This window comes from Syngnathus scovelli, chromosome 21 (assembly GCF_024217435.2).
Source record: "Syngnathus scovelli strain Florida chromosome 21, RoL_Ssco_1.2, whole genome shotgun sequence".
Taxonomy (NCBI): domain Eukaryota; kingdom Metazoa; phylum Chordata; class Actinopteri; order Syngnathiformes; family Syngnathidae; genus Syngnathus; species Syngnathus scovelli.
The window spans coordinates 13,450-33,342 of NC_090867.1; the positions used below are offsets into that span (position 1 = coordinate 13,450).

Below are 19,893 nucleotides of genomic sequence, written 5' to 3' on the forward strand. Positions count from 1 at the left end.
ACTGGACTTGCGGTCTGGCGTGGCTGAGCAGCAGAGCACAGCGCGTAGTCGTAGTCGGAGGCAGGCAGGTTGTCAAGATAGGCGGCGATCAGGCGTGGTCGGTCAGTTTACGGAAACAGTTGGCAACAGAGATCGTTCAGGTGACCAAAAGGCAGTGGTGTCAAGGGCAGGGTAAGGAGACGAACTGACAACCACTGGCAGAATGCATAGAGGTTAAGTAGTGGACCTAACGAGCTGTAGCAGGTGCTGGCAATTCCTTGATTGGGGCTTGGCTGGGAGTCCGGTGACGCAGGGACGTGACAATAACACAACAATAAATAAATAAATAAGAGGAGCAGAACAAAAAGGAGCAAGTGCGCGTACAGCAGACATTCCCGAAAATAGCGCAACAGTGCCGCACGCTACGCAGAAGGAGGTAGCGAGTTCAGGGCCCTAACAGCCTGGAGAAAGAAGCTGTTGGCGAGTCTGGTGGTGCGGGAGCGCAGGCTCCTGTACCTCTTCCCAGAGGGCAGAAGGTCAAACAAAGAGTGAGCCGGGTGACTCACATCTCTGGCAATCGAGGTTGCCTTGCGGGCGAGATGGGAGGTGTAAATGTCCTTCAGGGAGGGGAGTGAAGCACCAATAATCTTACCAGCCGTATTCACTATGCGCTGCAGGGCCTTCAAGTTCTGTTCAGTGCAGTTACCACCCCAGACAGCGATGCAACTGGTGAGGATGCTCTCAATGGTGCCACGGTAGAATGTAGACAGGACTGCCTGAGGAGCACATGCACGCCTGAGCTTCCGCAGGAAGTACAGGCGGCGCTGAGCTTTCTTTGCCAGTGACGAGGTGTTTGCGGACCAGGAGAGGTCCTCACTGATGTGCACCCCCAGGAACTTGGTGCAGCTCACCCTCTCCACCACAGCACCATCGATGATCAGCGGCAGGTGTGTTGTGTGACCCTTCCGGAAGTCAACAATGATTTCCTTGGTCTTATTGACGTTCAGCGGGAGGTTGTTGTCCCTGCACCACGTGGTCAGAAGGTCAACTTCCGACCTGTACCGAGTCTCGTCGCCCTTCGTGATGAGACCCAGCAGAGTCGTGTCGTCAGCAAACTTCACTATGCGGTTGTCGCTGTAGGTCGCAGTGCAGTCATGCGTCAGCAGGGTGAAGAGCAATGGACTGAGCACGTAGCCCTGGGGGGCCCCCGTGCTCAGCGGAGATTTTGTCGCCAACACGCACCGCCTGAGGCCTCTGACAGAGGAAGTCCAGTATCCAGTTGCAGAGGGAGGTACTGAGGCCCAGCTCGTCGAGTTTGCAGATGAGTCGCTGCGGCACAATGGTGTTGAAGGCAGAGCTGAAGTCCACAAACAGCAACCTCACATATGAGTCCTTTCTCTCCAGGTGGGTGAGGGCCGAGTGGAGGGCAGATCAGATGGCATCCTCAGAGGACCGCTTGGCACGGTACGCAAACTGGAAAGGGTCAATGGTGGGGGGGAGAACGGACTTGATGTGCTCCATGACCAGCCGCTGAAAGCACTTCATGATGATGGGCGTCAGTGCCACAGGGCGGTAGTCATTGAAGCAGGACGGTGCAGGTTTCTTCGGCACAGGAACGATGGTGGCAGCCTTGAAACACGAGGGGACGATGGCCTGCTGCAGGGAAACGTTAAAGATGTCCGTGAAGACACCCGACAGCTCCCCAGCGCAGTCCTTCAGCGCTCGCAAAATTAAATAAAAATTAAATAAAATTTAATTAAAAATTAATTAAATTAAATTAAATTAAATTTAATAAAATAAAAAATTAGACGCAAAATTATAATTTACCCACGCTTTACCCAGATAGGAGAGCGCATGGATGCCGCACAGAGCAAGATGCTCTCGCTCCACCCAGATAGGGGAGTCGATGAATTAAGTGCGAGGTACGACTAATTTGACCGCAAATGCAGCTGTCAATCTATCATGCCAAGTCGAGACTCATTTATTACATATATAACAAAGGCGACCGGATAGGCAAAACGCAAACACAAAAACAAACAACAAATACAAAGCAAATACATGTTTATTAAGCCCAACTTGGCCTGACCAGCATGGCTGGCGCAGCCACGACGGACAGGGTGCTCTGGGGCTGGATGTGGGACGTGGGCGTGGATGGTAGGACCGTGCCTTTGCTCCTCTCCTTCGGGGGAGGAACTCCCTTCTTAATCCTAACTGCCCTGTGCCACCTCCACTGCCACCCCACGTTTCCAGTTTCCATTGAGCTCCTGCTGCGTCTGTGCGCTGTCCCCTAAACCGATCCTACCCTAACCCTAACCTAACCCCAAACCCTAACCCTAACCCCAACCCTAACCCTAATCCAAATCCCTCCCTGACTCCGATTATGAAAAAAAATTCAACCTGCAAGTCAAAAAATGGAAATTAAGAAGTCAAAAATTTGAACACAAACAAAAAATTGAATATAAACTAAAAAGTGGTTGAAAGTAAAAATTTACACTATCAAAAGAAACAATACTTACCTGGATAACCTGAAACAGAAAAACACACAGTTATACTTACCTATGCCGAGTTCACATATTCACACCCAATCGGTACCTGCAAGAAAAGAGCAAAAACAACAAGTTAATAAGCTAAAATGAGTAGATGGAAAATTATCCGGAACGAAATGCAAATTGCTGGAGGAACTCCCTTCTTAATCCTAACTGGCCTGTGCCACCTCCACTGCCACCCCACGTTTCCAATTTCCATTGAGCTCCTGCTGCGTCTGTGCGCTGTCCCCTAAACCGATCCTACCCTAACCCTAACCTAACCCCTAACCCTAACCCTAACCCCAACCCTAACCCTAATCCAAATCCCTCCCTGACTCCCATTATGAAAAAAAATTCAACCTGCAAGTCAAAAAATGGAAATTAAGAAGTCAAAAATTTGCACACAAACACAAAATTGAATATAAACTGTCATGCTGTCATGTGTCGTCCGGATCACTTCCTGTTTTATTGTGTGATTTTCCTCTCGTTCCAGTCGGTGTGTCCTTCCCCTGTGCGTCCGGTCACGTGAACCCCTGATTCCAAGTGTGTGCACCTGCGTCAATGACCAACTGTCTTCACCTGTGTTCCCCTCCTGTGTCCATATAACCCGCGTCTTTCCCAGTATCCAGTGCCAGTGTGTCTTGCCTTGTAAGAACACTAGCGATCACGAAACCCTCGAGTTCCACGTAGAAGCCTTGTTTGAGCGACTTTGATCCCCGATGTTAACTTGGTTACATCACTATCTTGTTTTTGTATTTCCCTCGGTTCGAGGCGCTTTGATTTCCCCTTTTTCTCCCTCGGTTCGAGGCGCCTTAGTTTTCCCTTTTGAGGCGTTTTTTGTTCGACTATCAGTGGAGACAATAAAAGCCTTTTTGGACATTGAAATCTCTGCATTCGAGTCCTCTCCCTGCTCTGCACCTGACATTGCGCACTGGCCAGACATGGACTCGGCAGAGACAGCGCAGCTGGTCGCCCAAGTACGCTCCCAGACTTCGCAACTGGGCCAACAGCAGAAGCAGGTAGACGCTCTGAGTGTTGGGGTTCAGGAACTGGTGAAGAACCAGGAAGGCTTCAGAGAGGCGGTGGCCGCCCAGGTGGATTCGCTGAGTCGTCAGATGCAAGACGTCCTCGCTCTGCTGACCACGGGGCGAGCTGTGACGCCTTGTTCCACAGCGGCGCCCCCTGTGGACCACCCGGCGCCCGCGCCTATGGCGAGGGGGATCAGACTGGCTTCCCCGGAACGATATGCAGGTGAACCCGGGCTGAGTCGAGCCTTTATAACGAATTGTGAGATGCAGTTCGAGCGAGCTCCCGGCGACTTCCCAACGGAACGCTCCCGGGTGGCATACACGATCTCCTATTTGACGGGAAGAGCCCGGACGTGGGCGACCGCAGAATGGGCCAGGAATTCCGCTACCTGTCACTCGTTTTCCGGATTCATCGAGGCCCTGCGCATGGTGTTCGATCCAGTTCCCACGGACCGAGAGAAGGCACGAGAGCTGTCCCATATCACCCAGGGTCGAGAGACGGTCAGCGACTACGCGATCCGCTTCCGCACTCTGGCCGCGGAAAGCGGATGGAACTCGACGGCTCTGTACGATGCTTTTCTCCGGGGTCTTTCCGGGACCATCCAGGACCAACTCATTCCCCTTGATCTTCCTGTGGAACTCGACGCTCTCATTGCGTTGGCCGTCCGAACTGACAACTGACTACAGGAGTGGAGGAAGCAGCGGGCAAGCCGGGGTGCGATCGTTACTCCTTCCGCATCATTGGGCGGGCGGTCATCCCACGAGACGCACCACCAAAGATCGATCCCGGCAGGGCCACTCGCGGGGAGGGAACCCATGCAGCTCGGCAGGGCCAAATTGAGCGAAGAGGAAAGACAGCGTCGACGCCAGGAGGGCAGATGCTACTACTGCGGGGCGCTTGGTCATCTCTTCCTCTCCTGCCCGGAGCGGAGTGCGCTGAGGGTAAGCACCTTCTCCGTGGTCCGGCAGAAGAATAGGGTTCTACCCGTCGGGACGCTAACCTGCCAAGGCAAGGAAATCGAGCTCGGGGTGTTGATTGACTCAGGGGCCGACGAGAATCTGATTGACTGGGCTTTTGCTCGCAGCATAGGTGTAAAGACCGAACCCTTGAACACGACCATAAAGGCTAAGGCACTTAACGGACAAGCCCTTTTTGACGTATCCTATATAACCGAACCCCTCTCATTGTCGTTTGGCACTCATCATGAACTAGTAAGACTGCATGTAGCCACCTCCCCCCTGAATCCGCTTATCCTATCTTAACTTTGCCGTTTCAGATATGCGGGTATTACACCGCGGAAATGACGTCCATAGGCTGAACTCTCGCCAAAATTCAAATCTGTGGGCGCAATGGCCTAGAGCGAGACAACGGATACAAACACGACGATTATCAACAGAAATATCTTTATTTTCTGCTTGCAAGTGGACCGTCTAGAGCGTACACGGTAAGTACAACTCATTGTGTTTAAAAATATTTACGTTTGTGAATGTTGGTTGAGGCTAAATGTTAATGTTTAATTTCATTCCTTTAGGTTCCACGGTGTTTGTTGGCTGTATGTTTTCCACTGCAAGAAGAGGCTCGTATCATTGACCAGCAGGAGCTACAATGGTGAGTACCCCTTTCGTCGTCCATTTATGTGAAACACTTCCTATTTCATGTCTAACAGTACTCGATTTAACAAATAACCATAAATAAATACAGTGTGGGCAGTCAAGTTAACATATGTGATTATCCTGCCTAATATGTTTATCACAAATATGTCACTAATCACTAAAATGTTTATTTGTTTATCACAACACCTTTGGACCTTCAGCAATCGATTATTTCCCTTCATCTACATAGAGACAAAACGATGGTGTCTTAAACATCTCATTCATTTCACCAAATAACTTCACACAGGTGGATAACGGCCGTCTCGGTCACGCTATGTTGTGTGATGCAGTTTTGAAGAACTAAATGCATTTATTCAATGAATAAGTCAAGCTAGATCTATGTTTATGATGTTGTAAGTTACGGTACCGATTGAAGTTGAGTCTGAAGCCAGTGGAAAACAGCACTGCGTTTGTGCGCTCCAGGTACAAATGTTGTGATCTCTGACTGACGACCGGGCGAGACTCGAGTAAGAGATGTCCAAACGAGCTCCGGCAGGGCGGGCCAAGGCGGAGTGAACGGGCGCCCTTCAGGCCGCCAATGACGAGCTGAGAGCCAAACTGATGGACGTCCAGTTAGAACTTCAGCAGGAGAAGAACAAGGTGAAAACCTCAACAGACAGACACTGCCTGCCTCCCTGCCTGCGTGCCTGCCTGCCTGCCTGCCTGCCTGCCTGCCTGCCTCCCTGCCTGCCTCCCTGCCTGCCTCCCTGCCTGCCTGCCTGCCTCCCTCCCTCCCTCCCTCCCTCCCTCCCTCCCTCCCTCCCAGTTTTCCCGATGTAGATTTGACATGCGTGTGCCATGACTGTGTCAGCCTACATCAACAAATGCACCGAGGACGTCAGCACCACTAAGAATATCATCACCCGGGGCAACCAACGACCCTGGATGACTGAGGAGGTACGTCAAACGCTACGAGCGCGGAACTCTGCCTTCAAGTCTGGCGACAAGGAGACACTGAGGACAGCGAGAGCCAACTTGAACCGTGCCATCAGGGTAGCGAAGCGAGACCACAGTCGAAAAATTCAGGATTGTTTCCACGATGCCAACAACAACAGGAGTATGTGGCAAGGCATACGGGCGATTACAGACTACAAATCACCCCCCCACCAACCCCCCCCCCCTAACCCCCCCCGGTGGGTGAAGTTGATGCTGACTTTCTAAATGGTCTAAATAACTTCTTTGGGAGGTTCGAGGCACTAAACGGCACTCCAGCAGTTAAAACTGTCCCCCATCAGGAAGAGGAGGTACTCTGCCTTGACTCCGCCGATGTGTAAGACCCTGAGGAGAGTCAACCCCCGTAAGGCCCCTGGCCCCGACAACATTCCTGGGCGTGTGTTCAGGGAATGTGCAAGTCAGCTGGCTGGGGTCATCACAGACATTTTTAACACCTCGCTGGGCCAAGCCACAGTGCCAGCGTGCTTTAAGACTGCCTCCATCATTCCAGTGCCGAAGAAACTTCAAATCACCTCATTTAATGACCTGTTGCACTGACTCCGGTCATGATGAAGTGCTTCGAAAGGCTGCTTAAAGGTCACATCGTTTCCAGACTCCCCCCATTATTTGACCCGTTCCAGTTTGCCGACCGGCAAAACCGCTCCACTCAGGACGCCATCTCCTCCGTTCTTCACCTGAGCCTGGCTCACCTGGAGGAGAAGAACACCCATGTGCGGATGCTGTTCCTGGACTTCAGCTCAGCGTTTAACACCATCATCCCACAGCATCTGGTAGGAAAATTGGAACACCTGGGCTTCAACACCCCCCTTCGCAACTGGGCTGCTAGACTTCCTCACCAACAGTCCTCAGTCAGTCCGGGTCGGACAGAACACCCCTGATGTCATCACCCTCAGCACAGGCTCCCCTCAGGGCTGCGTCCTGAGCCCCCTGCTGTTCACCCTGATGACACACGACTGCGTCCCCAGGTTCACCACCAATCACATCGTGAAGTTCGCAGACGACACAACGCTGGTGGGGCTCATCAGAGAAAACAACGACCTGGACTACAGAGAGGAGGTGGAGCAGCTGGTGGGCTGGTGCAGAGACAACAGCCTGATCCTGAATGTGGAGAAGATGAAGGAGATCATCGTCGACTTCAGGAAAAAACAGCCTCACCACGCTCCACTGATCATCAACAGCTCAGCTGTGGAGGTGGTCAGCAACACCAAATTCCTGGGGGTCCACATCACAGAAGACCTCACCTGCACTATGAACACTACGGCACTGGTCAATAGGGCACAGAAGCGCTTGTACTTCCTGCGGAGGATGAGGAGAGCCCACCTGCCCCCACCCATCATGAGGACGTTCTACAGGAGCACCATAGAGAGCATTCTGACAAGCTGTCTCTCTGTGTGGTGTGGAGGCTGCACCGCCTCCGATTGGAAGAACGTGAGGAGAGTGGTGAGGACAGCAGAGAGGATCATAGGGGTTCCTCTTCCCTCCATTGAGGACATTTCATCTCAGCGCTGCATGTCCCGTGCCCGTAACATCATCCATGACCCATCACACCCCCACCATGGACTGTTCTCCCTGCTGCCCTCTGGGAAGAGGTTTCGCAGCATCCGCTGCAGGTCCACCAGGTTCTGCAACAACTTTTTCCCTGCTGTCATCAGACTGTTGAACACTAGAACTGTTGAGCTCTAAACTGAACTCTGCATCACACATTCACAGAACTGTACTTTATGACACTACGGACCTCTATCTTGCACTATCTCGCACTACCAACTTTACTGAACTTGTATAAACCCTTTAAATAGAAGTTTAATACATGGTTTAGCATTCCTCTGCACACTCTTGAATACTGTTATGCCTACTTGCACTATTGCATAATTATCACTGCTGCACTTTATACTTATTTATATATATATATATATATATATAGCACCACCTTTACCATTAACCCCCATGTTACATGACAATATATATACATATACATGACAATATATATACATATACTATATATATATATATATATATATATATATATATATATATATATATATATATATATATATATATATATATATATATATATAGTATATGTATATATATTGTCATGTAACATGGGGGTTAATGGTAAAGGTGGTGCAAATGGTAAAATATGGATTGTTCACAGGAATAAATTGGCAGAGCTGAAATTCCAAATTTGTCCAAAAGATGGCGCCAGACCAAAACATGAGACCAAAAAGGGGCCACAATAAGCTAAATTAGTTAAAATAGAAATAAAACAGGAACACGGTGTCGGATTGTGAGTCACGCATGGAAGCACAAATGTGATTTTTACTTTTTGATTTCTTTGCTTGGCTAAAAATGTATTCTGTAACAGCTTAAAGCAATATTGTTAGTCAATTTGATCAAGAGGCCCACCACTATGAGAATAGTGGCGTGACATAAATTGTTTGGAGAAGCACAAATGTGATTTTTACTTTTTGATTTCTTTGCTTGGCTAAAAATGTATTCTGTAACAGCTTAAAGCAATATTGTTAGTCAATTTGGTCAAGAGGCCCGCCACTATGAGAATAGTGGCGTGACATAAATTGTTTAAAGAAATACATCAAAGGTTTGGATTTTTTTCAGTGCGGCATAATGTTGTTCAGTGCGGGATGGTGTTGTTCAGTGCAGGATGGTGTTGTTCAGTGCGGCATGGTGTTTTTCAGTGCGGGATGGTGTCTTTCAGTGCGGCATGGTGTCGTTCAGTGCGGCATGGTGTCGTTCAGTGCGGCATGGTGTCGTTCAGTGCGGCATGGTGTCGTTCAGTGCGGCATGGTGTTGTTCAGTGCGGCATGGTGTTGTTCATTGCGGGATGGTGTTGTTCAGTGCGGCATGGTGTTGTTCAGTGCGGCATGGTGTTGTTCAGTGCGGTATCGTGTTGTTCAGTGCGGTATCATGTTGTTCAGTGCGGTATCGTGTTGTTCAGTGCAGTAACGTTGTGTTGTCCGTATTGTGTTGTGTTGTTAGTAATGTGTTGTGTTGTTAGTAATGTGTTGTGTTGTTTGTATTGTGTTGTGTTGTTCGTATTGTGTTGTGTTGTTCGTATTGTGTTGTGTTGTTCATATTGTGTTGTTCGTATTGTGTTGAGTTGTTCGTATTGTGTTGAGTTGTTCGTATTGTGTTGTGTTGTTCGTATTGTGTTGCCTTTAACACTTAGCCTCTAACACTTAGCCTCTAACACTTAGCCTCTAGCACCTAGAAGGTAAATAAATAGGAAGGAAGGACTCACCGGTGACGTCTTTGCCCACGTCCAAGCGTTGTACTTTGTATTTTCATCCTTCTGACATTGGAAAACATATAGCCAACAAACACCGTGGAACCTAAACGAATGAAAGAAAACTATCATTTGGCCACAACCAACATTCACAGATACAACACAATGTGACGTGCGGTGGTAGAGGTTAAAGGTTGAGTGAAGGGCCCTCGTTTTAAACAACTTTTTTGAAAAGGATTGGGAACAAGTAAGACGTATTTAATTTATTTAATGGGAAGTAGTAAGAGCTATTGAATTTAATCTATGTATTATATTCTATTGTATTGTATTCTGTTGTATTCTTTTGGATTGTATTCACACTAACCCCACTAAAACTTCAGCCCACAAAAACTCGCCTCTGGCGCCTAGCCTCTGGCACTTAGCCTCTAACACTTACCCTTTAACATTTAGCCTTTAACACTTAGCCTAGAAGGTGAATAAATAGGGTTAAAGGTTGAGTGAAGGGCCCTCGTTTTAAACTACTTTAATACTAACTTAATATTTAATATTACTTAAAACTTAATATTAAACACTTAGCTTGTTATTATCTTCAAGGTAATCAGATTTGTTTATTATTCTAATGGCCTTTTCAAAACTATTCTGGATTACTACTTTGGATCTATTCTACATTACTTGGCAACAACATACTCTGTAACAGATTAGGCAGTATAATCACATATGTTAACTTGAGAGTGCCCACACTCAATCTATTTATCGTGATGTGTTAAATCAATTACTGTTAGACATTATTTGTCTGATAATCTACCAAATCTTTGAATTGAAGAATTTGTGATTTTTATTAATAGCTTGCTATTATGTTCAGGGTAATCAGACTTGTATATAATTCTAATGGCCTTCTTTTGAAAACTATTCTGAATTACAACTTTGGATCTTATATTACTTTGCAACAATATACTCGGTGACAGATTAGGCAGTATAATCACATATGTTAACTTCAGTGCCCACACTGTATTTATTTATGGTTATTTGTTAAATCAAGTACTGTTAGACATGAAATAGGAAGTGTTTAAGATAAATGTTATGGCTACTCACAATTGTAGCTCGCTCCTGGTCAATGATACGAGCCTCTTCTTGCAGTGGAAAACTTACAGCCAACAAACACCGTGGAACCTAAAGGAAGGAAATTAAACATTAACATTTAGCCTCAACCAACATTCACAGATGTAACGCAACGCAAACTACACAAACGTAAATCTTTTTAAACCTAATGAGTTGTACTTACCGTGTACGCTCTAGACGGTCCACTTGCAAGCAGAAAATAAAGATATTTCTGTTGATAGTCGTCGTGTTTGTATCCGTTGTCTCGCTCAAGGCCATTGCGCCCACAGATTTGAATTTTGGCGACAGTTCAGCCTATTGACGTCATTTCCGCGGTGTAATACCCGCATATCTGAAACGGCAAAGTTAAGAGTAGAGTTAAATAAAGTTTTTAATCAACGCAATCATTTACAACCATTGACCAGTCGAAATAATCGTCGAAATTCGACGTTCCCCCCAAACGCCACACTCACTCGCTTTTCAGGGCAACAAAAGTGTTAAGGATCGGACAGTACAGCCAAGTGCGTAACGATGGACTTTATTTGAAGGGGATGATGGGAACAGCTGGCGATCGGGCTGGAGAGGACAACGGTTCTGCGAGGGTTTCGAGTAGTCAAGTGAGTCAATTCTCTCTGGGATTGATGAGCGAAGCAGCATCAAGGGACAGACTGGCACTCGGTTCTGCGCTTGCGGCGCTGATATAGCGCTGTCCATGAACCCGTGGCAGGTGACGGTGATTCCACTGACAGGGGGGGCGTGGTCCCGTCGCAGGTGGCACCAGCACGTGACAGAACCCCCCCCACAAGGGACGGCTCCCGACGTCCCCAGGAACCGAAAACAACAAAACAACAACAAAAAACAAACAAAAAAAACAAAAAAAGGAAGGCAATACCCCGGGCGGCCAGGTGGAGGGGTCAGCACACCGCTGAAACGTCCGACATCTCGCCAGACGCAGGCTCGACGGGCGCGGGGGCAGAAGACCCCGGTACCGGTGGGCAAGACCTCCCCGGACCCTCACCCCTGGTCCCCTCGTCCCTCCACGGGCGCCCGCGCCGAGGACCCGGTTGGTCCGGATGACAGCGATGGAACTCCGTGATGAGCGAACGGTCGAGTATCCAGCGGCTCGGAACCCAGGAGCGGTGCGCGTCGTCATAACCCTCCCAGTCCACGAGATATTGTAGGCCCCGACCACGCCGCCGCGATCGGAGCAGGGAGCGGACAGCGTAAGCCGGGCCCCCATCGACGAGCAGGGGCGGCGGCGGCGGAACGGGCGCCGGCGCCAACGCGCTCTCATGGATGGGCCGCACACGGGACACGTGGAACGTGGGATGAACCTTCATGGAGTCTGGAAGGAGCAGACGGACTGCGGCCGGGCCAATCACCTTCTGGATAGGGAACGGTCCAACAAAGCGGGGCGCCAGTTTGCGGGATCCCGCTCGCAGCGGCAAATCCCGCGTCGAGAGCCACACACGCTGCCCCACTCTGTACTCCGGAGCCGGCGTCCGGTGCTTGTTCGCCTGGCGGGCGTAGCCTGAAACAGAGCGGAGAAGAGTGACCCGGCCCCTCGCCCAGGCACGATGACAACGGCGGACACAAGCCTGGGCCGACGGGCACGCCGCACCACGCTCCTGGTGGGCAAACAAGGGTGGCTGGTACCCGAAGACGCAGTGGAAAGGCAAAAGTCCCGTGGCCGAGCTGGGAAGGGAATTGTGAGCATACTCTACCCAGGGAAGCTGTTGAACCCACCCGCGCTGGTCCCCGGCGGCCATGCATCGGAGAGCCCTAGCCAGTTCCTGGTTCAGGCGCTCCGCTTGACCGTTGGACTGAGGGTGAAACCCCGAGGAGAGGCTGGGCGTGGCGCCGAGGAGTCGGCAGAACTCCATCCAGAAGGTGGACGCGAATTGAGGTCCTCGGTCTGACACGATGTCTTGTGGAAGACCGTGGTGACGAAACACCTCCCGCACCATGATGGACGCCGTCTGCTTCGCAGATGGGAGCTTAGGCAGAGGGATGAAATGCGTCATCTTGCTAAAACGGTCTACCACCGTGAGGACCACCGTGTTTCCCTCTGAGGGGGGGAGGCCTGTGACAAAGTCAATTGACAGGTGAGACCAGGGACGCTGGGGAACCGGCAAGGGTTGAAGCAGCCCGGCCGGAGGACGAGTAAACGTCTTGTAGCGGTTACAGATTGAGCAGGCCCTGACGTAATCGCTGGTGTCCACTTGCCAGGTGGGCCACCAGAAACGCTGTGCCACCACGTACCTCGTGCGTGCAGCGCCGGGATGACAGGCCAGGCGTGAGTCGTGCGCCCATTGCAGCACGGCCGATCGCAGGCCTTCAGGGACGAACAGGCGACCCTCCGAGCTCGGGAGGATAGTGGGAGGCGGACCCTGTCCCTCCTCCCCACAAGGAAACAAACGCGACAGGGCGTCCGCCTTCGCGTTACGGGAACCCGGTCTGTAGGAAAGAGAGAACTCAAACCGGTCAAAGAACAGAGCCCACCGTGCTTGTCTCGCGTTCAGTCTCTTGGCCGATCTCAGATACTCCAAGTTGCGGTGGTCGGTCCAGACAATGGAGTGGTGGCGCCCTCCAGCCAATGTCGCCACTCCTCCAAAGCCAACTTGACGGCGAGGAGCTCCCGATTACCGATGTCATAGTTCCTTTCTGAGGCTGACAAACGGCGAGAAAAGAAGGCGCACGGATGGAGACGATCGTCTTGGCGGCTACGTTGAGACAACACCGCCCCGACACCCACGTCCGAGGCGTCCACTTCGACCACGAACTGTCTGTCGGGATCGGGAACTCTGAGGATGGGAGCGGATGTGCACCTCCTCTTAAGCTCCTGAAATGCCTGTTCCGCCCGTTCTGTCCATTTGTATGGGGAGGCGGGGCTGGTAAGGGCGGTGAGTGGCGCGGCCACCGTGCTGTATCCACGGATAAAACGTCGATAAAAGTTCGCGAAACCTAAGAATTGTTGCAGCCGCTTGCGTGTCTCGGGAACAGGCCATGATGTGACCGCCTCCACCTTCCCAGGGTCCATTTCGATGGATCCCTCACGCACCACGTAGCCGAGGAATTTGACAGAGGGGGCGTGGAACTCGCACTTCTCTGCCTTCACGTAGAGCGAATTTTCTAGGAGGCGTCGCAGCCCCGCCCGAACATGCTTGATGTGCTCAGGAAGCGAGCGGGAGAAGATGAGGACGTCGTCCAAATAAACGAACACAAATTTGTTCAGCATGTCTCGTAACACGTCGTTTATCAGTGCCTGGAAAACTGCTGGGGCGTTGGTGAGCCCAAACGGAACCACCAAGTACTCGTAGTGTCCGCTCGGGGTGTTGAAAGCCGTCTTCCACTCGTCTCCCTCCCGGATGCGGATCAGGTGGTAGGCGTTGCGGAGATCCAGCTTGGTGAAGATGGTGGCACCCTGAAGGCTCTCAAAGGCGGAAGAAAGAAGAGGCAGAGGGCATCGGTTCTTTACGGTGATTGCGTTTATTCCCCGGTAGTCGATACACGGGCGGAGCGTGCCCTCCTTCTTCTTCACGAAGAAAACCCCCGCTCCCGCAGGTGAAGAGGACGGCCGTATGATGCCGGCTGCCAGGGACTCCCGGATGTACTCCTCCATAGCCCGGCGCTCAGGAGCGGACAGGGAGTAGACGCGCCCCTTGGGAGGGAAGGTGCCGGGCAACAGGTCGATGGCGCAATCGTAGGACCGGTGTGGAGGAAGAGAAGCGGCCCTGGCTTTACTAAAAACCTCCTTGAGTTCGTGATAAACTGCTGGGACATTGGAGATGTCGGGACTGTACCTGGGCGGGGCTCTGCCGAGTGGGCTGGTGGCCGCCTTCAGGCACACTCGATGGCAGCGTTCGCTCCACTGCCGTACAAACCCCACCTCCCAGTCCAGCACCGGGTTGTGCTGCCGCAACCAAGGGTGCCCCAGGATGAGCTGCTGTCCTGGGAGGGAAAGAAGAAAAAACTGGATGGTCTCGTGGTGATTGCCGGAGAGCAGTACCTTAACCGGTTCTGTCACGAAAGCCACCTCGCCAATCAGGCGGATCCCCCCGACGCCGCGTGAGCTCCGGCCTTTTAGCGGGCACCCCGCCACCCGATGGCCCCCCTCCCCACAGTAAAAACACAAGCCCAGCGAGAGGCGTCGACGGTGCTCCTCCGAGGAGACCCGAGCCCCTCCCAGATCCATGGGCTCGGCGGGTGGAGTGGTGGGCGGGTCCCCAGCAGACGGAGGAATGTGGCCACGCGGATTCCGCGGGGACCTCCTCTCCCGATCGCGCCGCCGCGTCCGGATCCGCCGGTCTACTCGGGCCGCCAAGTCCATCGCGCCCCTCAGGGTTCGCGGGCGATCGTAAGACACCAGTTCGTCCTTCATATAATCCGCGAGGCCGTTTAGGAACGTGCTAACGAGCGCTGGCGCGTTCCATCCGCTTCTGCCGGCCAACGTCTGGAATTTAAGGGCGTACTCCGCGACCGATCGGCTACCCTGACGCAGCGTCGCCAGTTCCTCGCCTCGGCGGCGGATCCCAGGTCGAACAGGAAGAGCAATTCCTCTGCGAAGGCGTCGAAGGAATCGCATGCCGGGGCCATCCGTTCATACTCTGCCAAACCCCATAGCCGCGCCTCGCCCGTGAGGTGGGTTAGAACGAAACCGACCTTGGCTGATTCTGACGCAAACGTGACGGGCTGGAGGCTGAACATTATGCGACAGTTGGTCACAAACGCCCTCACGTGCTTGGGATCGCCGTTGAACTTTTCGATGTTGCCGAGGCGGGGCTCCGGGACGTCCACGAGCCTCCTGGCCTCGGCAGACGGGCGGTGCGGGGGTGCCGTGACAGCCGGGGACGCAGCCACCGACAGTCTCTGGAGGGCTTGGGCCATCTCCTGCTGCTGCAGCTGTTGTTGCTGACCAACCTCGATCAGGTTCCGGATGTCGGCGGACAGGCTGCTGATGGCGGTCTCGGCTTGCTCCAGTCGGCCCAATGCCGTCTCGTCGTTCGCTGACTGCATCGTGTTGGCCAGTCTGTACTGTTAAGGATCGGACAGTACAGCCAAGTGCGTAACGACGGACTTTATTTGAAGGGGATGATGGGAACAGCTGGCGCTGGAGCGGCGATCGGGCTGGAGAGGACAACGGTTCTGCGAGGGTTTCGAGTAGTCAAGTGAGTCAATTCTCTCTGGGATTGATGAGCGAAGCAGCATCAAGGGACAGACTGGCACTCGGTTCTGCGCTTGCGGCGCTGATATAGCGCTGTCCATGAACCCGTGGCAGGTGATGGTGATTCCACTGACAGGGGGGGCGTGGTCCCGTCGCAGGTGGCACCAGCACGTGACAGAAAAGTACTTATTTTTAAAAACGATGAGTTGTACTTACCGTGTACGCTCTGGACGGTCCAGTTGCAAGCAGAAAATAAAAATATTTCTCTCGTTAGTCGTATGTTACCATCCGCTGTGTCTTTGTCAACATCGCCATTTTCCTACTTCCTGTTGCGAGCCACGCCCACGGATTTAAATTCCGGCGGAAGAGCCCGCCCATTGGCGTCGTTTTCGTGTATAGCAAATCCGATTGGTTGGGAAGGGGGCGCGGTTATGCAGCCAAGGGGTCCTGTGATCGGTGGGATGTAAAGTAGGCGTCGACGTCACGTCCGCGTCACGTGACCACGACGTGGCAGACGTCATATAGCAACCGCCGTTTTGTTTAGTAGACTTACAGTTGTTATGCATTGACATAATGGCGCACACTCCAAATGGATTTGAATAAATTAAATAATTCTTCTGCCCACTCCCTTTTAAACAAGTTAACGCTCCCCGCGGATTTGAATTCCGGCGGAAGTTTCGCCCATCGACGTCACGTCTGTCACGTGACCACAACGTGGCAGATGTCATATAGCAACCGCTGTTTTGTTTAGTAGATTTACAGTTGTTATGCATTGGCATAATGGTGTGCACTCAAAATAGATTTAAATAAATTAAATATTTCTTCTGCCCACTCCCTTTTAAACAAGTTAACTCTGCCCACGGATTCTAATTTCGGAGGAAGGTCCGTCCATTGATGTCTTGTCTGCGTCACTTGACCACGACGTAGCGACGTCATATAGTAACCGCTGTTTTGATCAGTAGACTTAGTTATTATGCGTTGACATAATGGCGCACTGGTTAGCATGTCCACCTCTTAAGCATGATGTTGCGGGTTCGACGCCTGATCAATGGAGTGAGCTGAAGTGCATGGCGCTGAAGATTTGAATCTTTGAAATGCCCTGAGGTCTGACATATCAGGCAGAATGGTTTGCCATCACGTTCAACAAAAAATAGAAACTTTCCCACTCTGATAAAAACGTCCTGTGTTCATCTACATATTTCCGTTTTGCTGTGCATCTTTTCCCTGCCATTTCGAGAGCCCAATTGACACTAATAGTTTACTGGAATGTGTTTGCCCATCCTACTTTGTGGAATTTCACCACATGCGCTTTAGACCAAAATACCAAATTGAACTCAAGTGAAGCCAACACGCACAACCCCCCCCCCCCCACACACACACACACACAAATGTTGATATGAACATAAAAGGGCCGCATGAATCCAAGCAAAGAGCCGCATGCGGTTCAGGAATTGCGGCTTGGCCAAACCTGTACTATACAACTTTATTTGTATAAAATTTTCACAACAGCTGTCACACAAACAAAGCGGGAAAAAACGAAGACGTGCGTGTTCCGCCCACGCTGGATTTATTTGCACCTTTGAAAAGACACTGTATTGCCGCAGATGTGGCAAAGAGTACTTTTGGGCATCTGAGACGGAAGGATGTCCAAAGCATCACGTCACCTGCTCTGGTCGGCATGGTGGTGGGACGTTGAGGTCAACCGCTTTGGGGTTGGCTGAATCTTTGGTCGCAGGATGCCACACACTTGAAGACAGAAGCAGAAAAGCAGAGCTAAATGCAAAATGTACTCACCGGTGACTCCAATTTTTTCCCCCCCTGAAGAAATGGATGGACGGGTGGCCCCGGCTGGCCGGTGAGACTCTTGTTATTCTGACCCTTTTTAGTGCGCGTTTGGGGCAACAACCGTTTTTTGTGGCGCTCTCTTCTGGTTCAAGAGTGCCCTGCATGTGAATTTGCCTTTCCTGCATTCTGATTGGATGAGCGCCGGTGTGACGCGGTGCCTCTGTCACCGTGGCGGGGGGTATACGTCGGCATCGGAGCGTCTGCCAACGTCTGAGAGAGACGAGTATCACAGTGTATCGGAGGTGTCGAGTGCGGTGCCGCTGGAGCTCACTCACCAGCTGGTGTTAGGGCCACAGAATGAAGGCCAAGGAGAAGAATAGAAAGAGAACCAGAAACTTCTCCTCCAATTGTTTGATTTGTCTCTTCTGAGCTTCGATGGATTCTTTCAGCTCTTTGTTCCTCTAGGACGGACAAATGGAAAGTGGCCTTCAAAAGCCAGTAAGCGTGCAAGTAAGTGCCGGGCTGGCTTTGGGCCCTTAACTGTTGCGCGCTGTGCAGCAGATCAATTCTCTCTTGGAGGATGCAAGCGTCGCGCTCCCTCAACTCGCACATCAGGGCTCGCTTCCATTGGTCCACGGCGCTCCTAAGCTCTTCTCTCTGATCCGCCGTCAGCACGTCATTCACGCCAGCGTGGCTGGCTTTTTCGCCGTCCGTGGCAGGGCAGTCCCGCTGCGGTAGCGCCTTGTACAACATGGCCTCCAGCTCCAGGATCCTCTGGGCCGCAATCCTCGTCCATCAGTGGTCCGGCGGGAGATTTGAGGGCGGCTTACCTTATGAGCCTGGTCCATGGAACGCTTCCTGAAGTCCAACTCTTCATCCAGGTAGCCCTTCTGCTTACAGAACATATCCTAGCACAGCTCAAAGTCAGAATTGTTGGGGCACATTGCCGGAGTTCCCCTTGGCTGATGTCGCGTGTCTGTCTACCTTCTCACTTTCAATGTCCAACATCTACTGTTGAAGTGCTGACTTGGTCACTTTGATGTATTCTAACCACTGAGGAAAGGCTGCTGTCACATAAGCAGAATGCGAGAGCGTGCGTGGACGTGCGCGTTACCTTCTCGGCTAGGGTGAGAAGGGTCCTGGCGTGAATCACGACCACCTGCTCCTCGTTGGTGAGATTCTGCAAGAGCCCAAAGGCACAGCGTCAACAAGCTTCTTTCAGCGCAAAGCCTTCCAAAAGTCACATTTGAGCCGCCGAGTCTCGTGGAGTGCGAACATAAGGAGTTCGACATACACTTACGGCGTTATCGCCCAGGATGTCCAGCTTCTTCATCAGATCACTGATGACGATGTCCGGGGGAAAGGCGCAAGGAGCAATGTAAGGTGTTCTGGGACCTCGGGTTAAGGTTAGGGTTGCGAGGGACGCCTTACGTACGCTCACGCCCTCGGCCTCGCAGTAGATCTGCAAAGGGCTGAGGCCGTCTGGGAAACGGACTTGCAGAAACTTCAAGACGGGGGAGCGCCACTCCCTCTCCTGAAAGGCAGAGGCATGCATCCGTCCGTCCGTCCGTCTGTCACATCTCTGGCCTCAACACGCTTGTGCGAGTCTTCCCACCTCCAGCTCCAGGATGCGGAACTCAAGCAGTTCGTTTTGGTCTCGGATATCCTGGATGTGCTCTTTCAGACGCGCTTCTTCCGCCTCCATCCGCCTGACCTGAAAAGACAGTCAGACCTCATCTGCGGGGCTTCCCGACGGGTGTGACGCCAAGCGACTCCGCCCAGCACCTTTCTTTCCGTCACCTTTTCGGCCAACTGCTGATTGCTCTGACGCAGCAGCTGCTTCTCCTCCACCCACTTGACATTCTAGAAGAGACAAACGCGTGGACAGCTTTGGAATGTTGTGTCATTTTCATCCACAAATTCTTTGGTTGACTGGAAAATGACATTTGCTTTTCTCCGCATTTTCCCAGCCACGTTCAGGAGGGGGGGGGGGGGGGGGGTTGGTCCAGTAATGCCAGACGAATGAGTGACTGAAGAATGTAGCTATTTTGTCTGAGAAAAAGGTGTGCTCATTGATGAGCTTACCTGTCCTTGTTGCTTCAGCGCTGACTCCAGATCTGCTACTCTGCTTTGATAGTGACCCATTTCTACCATCAGCTTTTCTCTGGTCTGAAAGGAGGAGGAGGGAGGCTCCTCCTCCTCCTTTCAGACCAGAGAACACCCGAGGCTGGGTGAGAACGGGGAGGCTGCGACCCGGCCGGGGGTTGCGGGAAGGGGCGCCACCTTGATCTCCTTCTCGGCGTCGTAGTCCCCTCCGCTGGTCTGGGCGAGCAGAGCGTAGGCTCGTTGCAGCGCTTGATATTCTTGCGTCAGCTGGCGGTAGCGAAGCTCCGCCTCCTCATGCACACACCAATGCAACACAGCACTAGTACCAGAATCAGTCAGACCGGCGACAAAGCACCC

General features: G+C 51.8%; 1 protein-coding gene across 1 annotated transcript; it reads right to left on the reverse strand.

Moving 5' to 3' along the window:
- Positions 1-18,470: 18,470 nt before the first annotated feature.
- On the reverse strand, positions 18,471-19,589 carry LOC137839801 (janus kinase and microtubule-interacting protein 3-like). Its single transcript, XM_068649376.1, has 4 exons — positions 19,516-19,589; positions 19,231-19,293; positions 18,731-19,144; positions 18,471-18,610 (listed from the first exon to the last, which is right to left on the reverse strand). The coding sequence occupies exons 1-3, from the start codon at positions 19,582-19,584 to the stop codon at positions 19,019-19,021; spliced, it is 258 nt and encodes an 85-aa protein (XP_068505477.1). The 5' UTR covers positions 19,585-19,589; the 3' UTR covers positions 18,471-18,610; positions 18,731-19,018.
- Between the last annotated feature and the right edge of the window lie 304 nt (positions 19,590-19,893).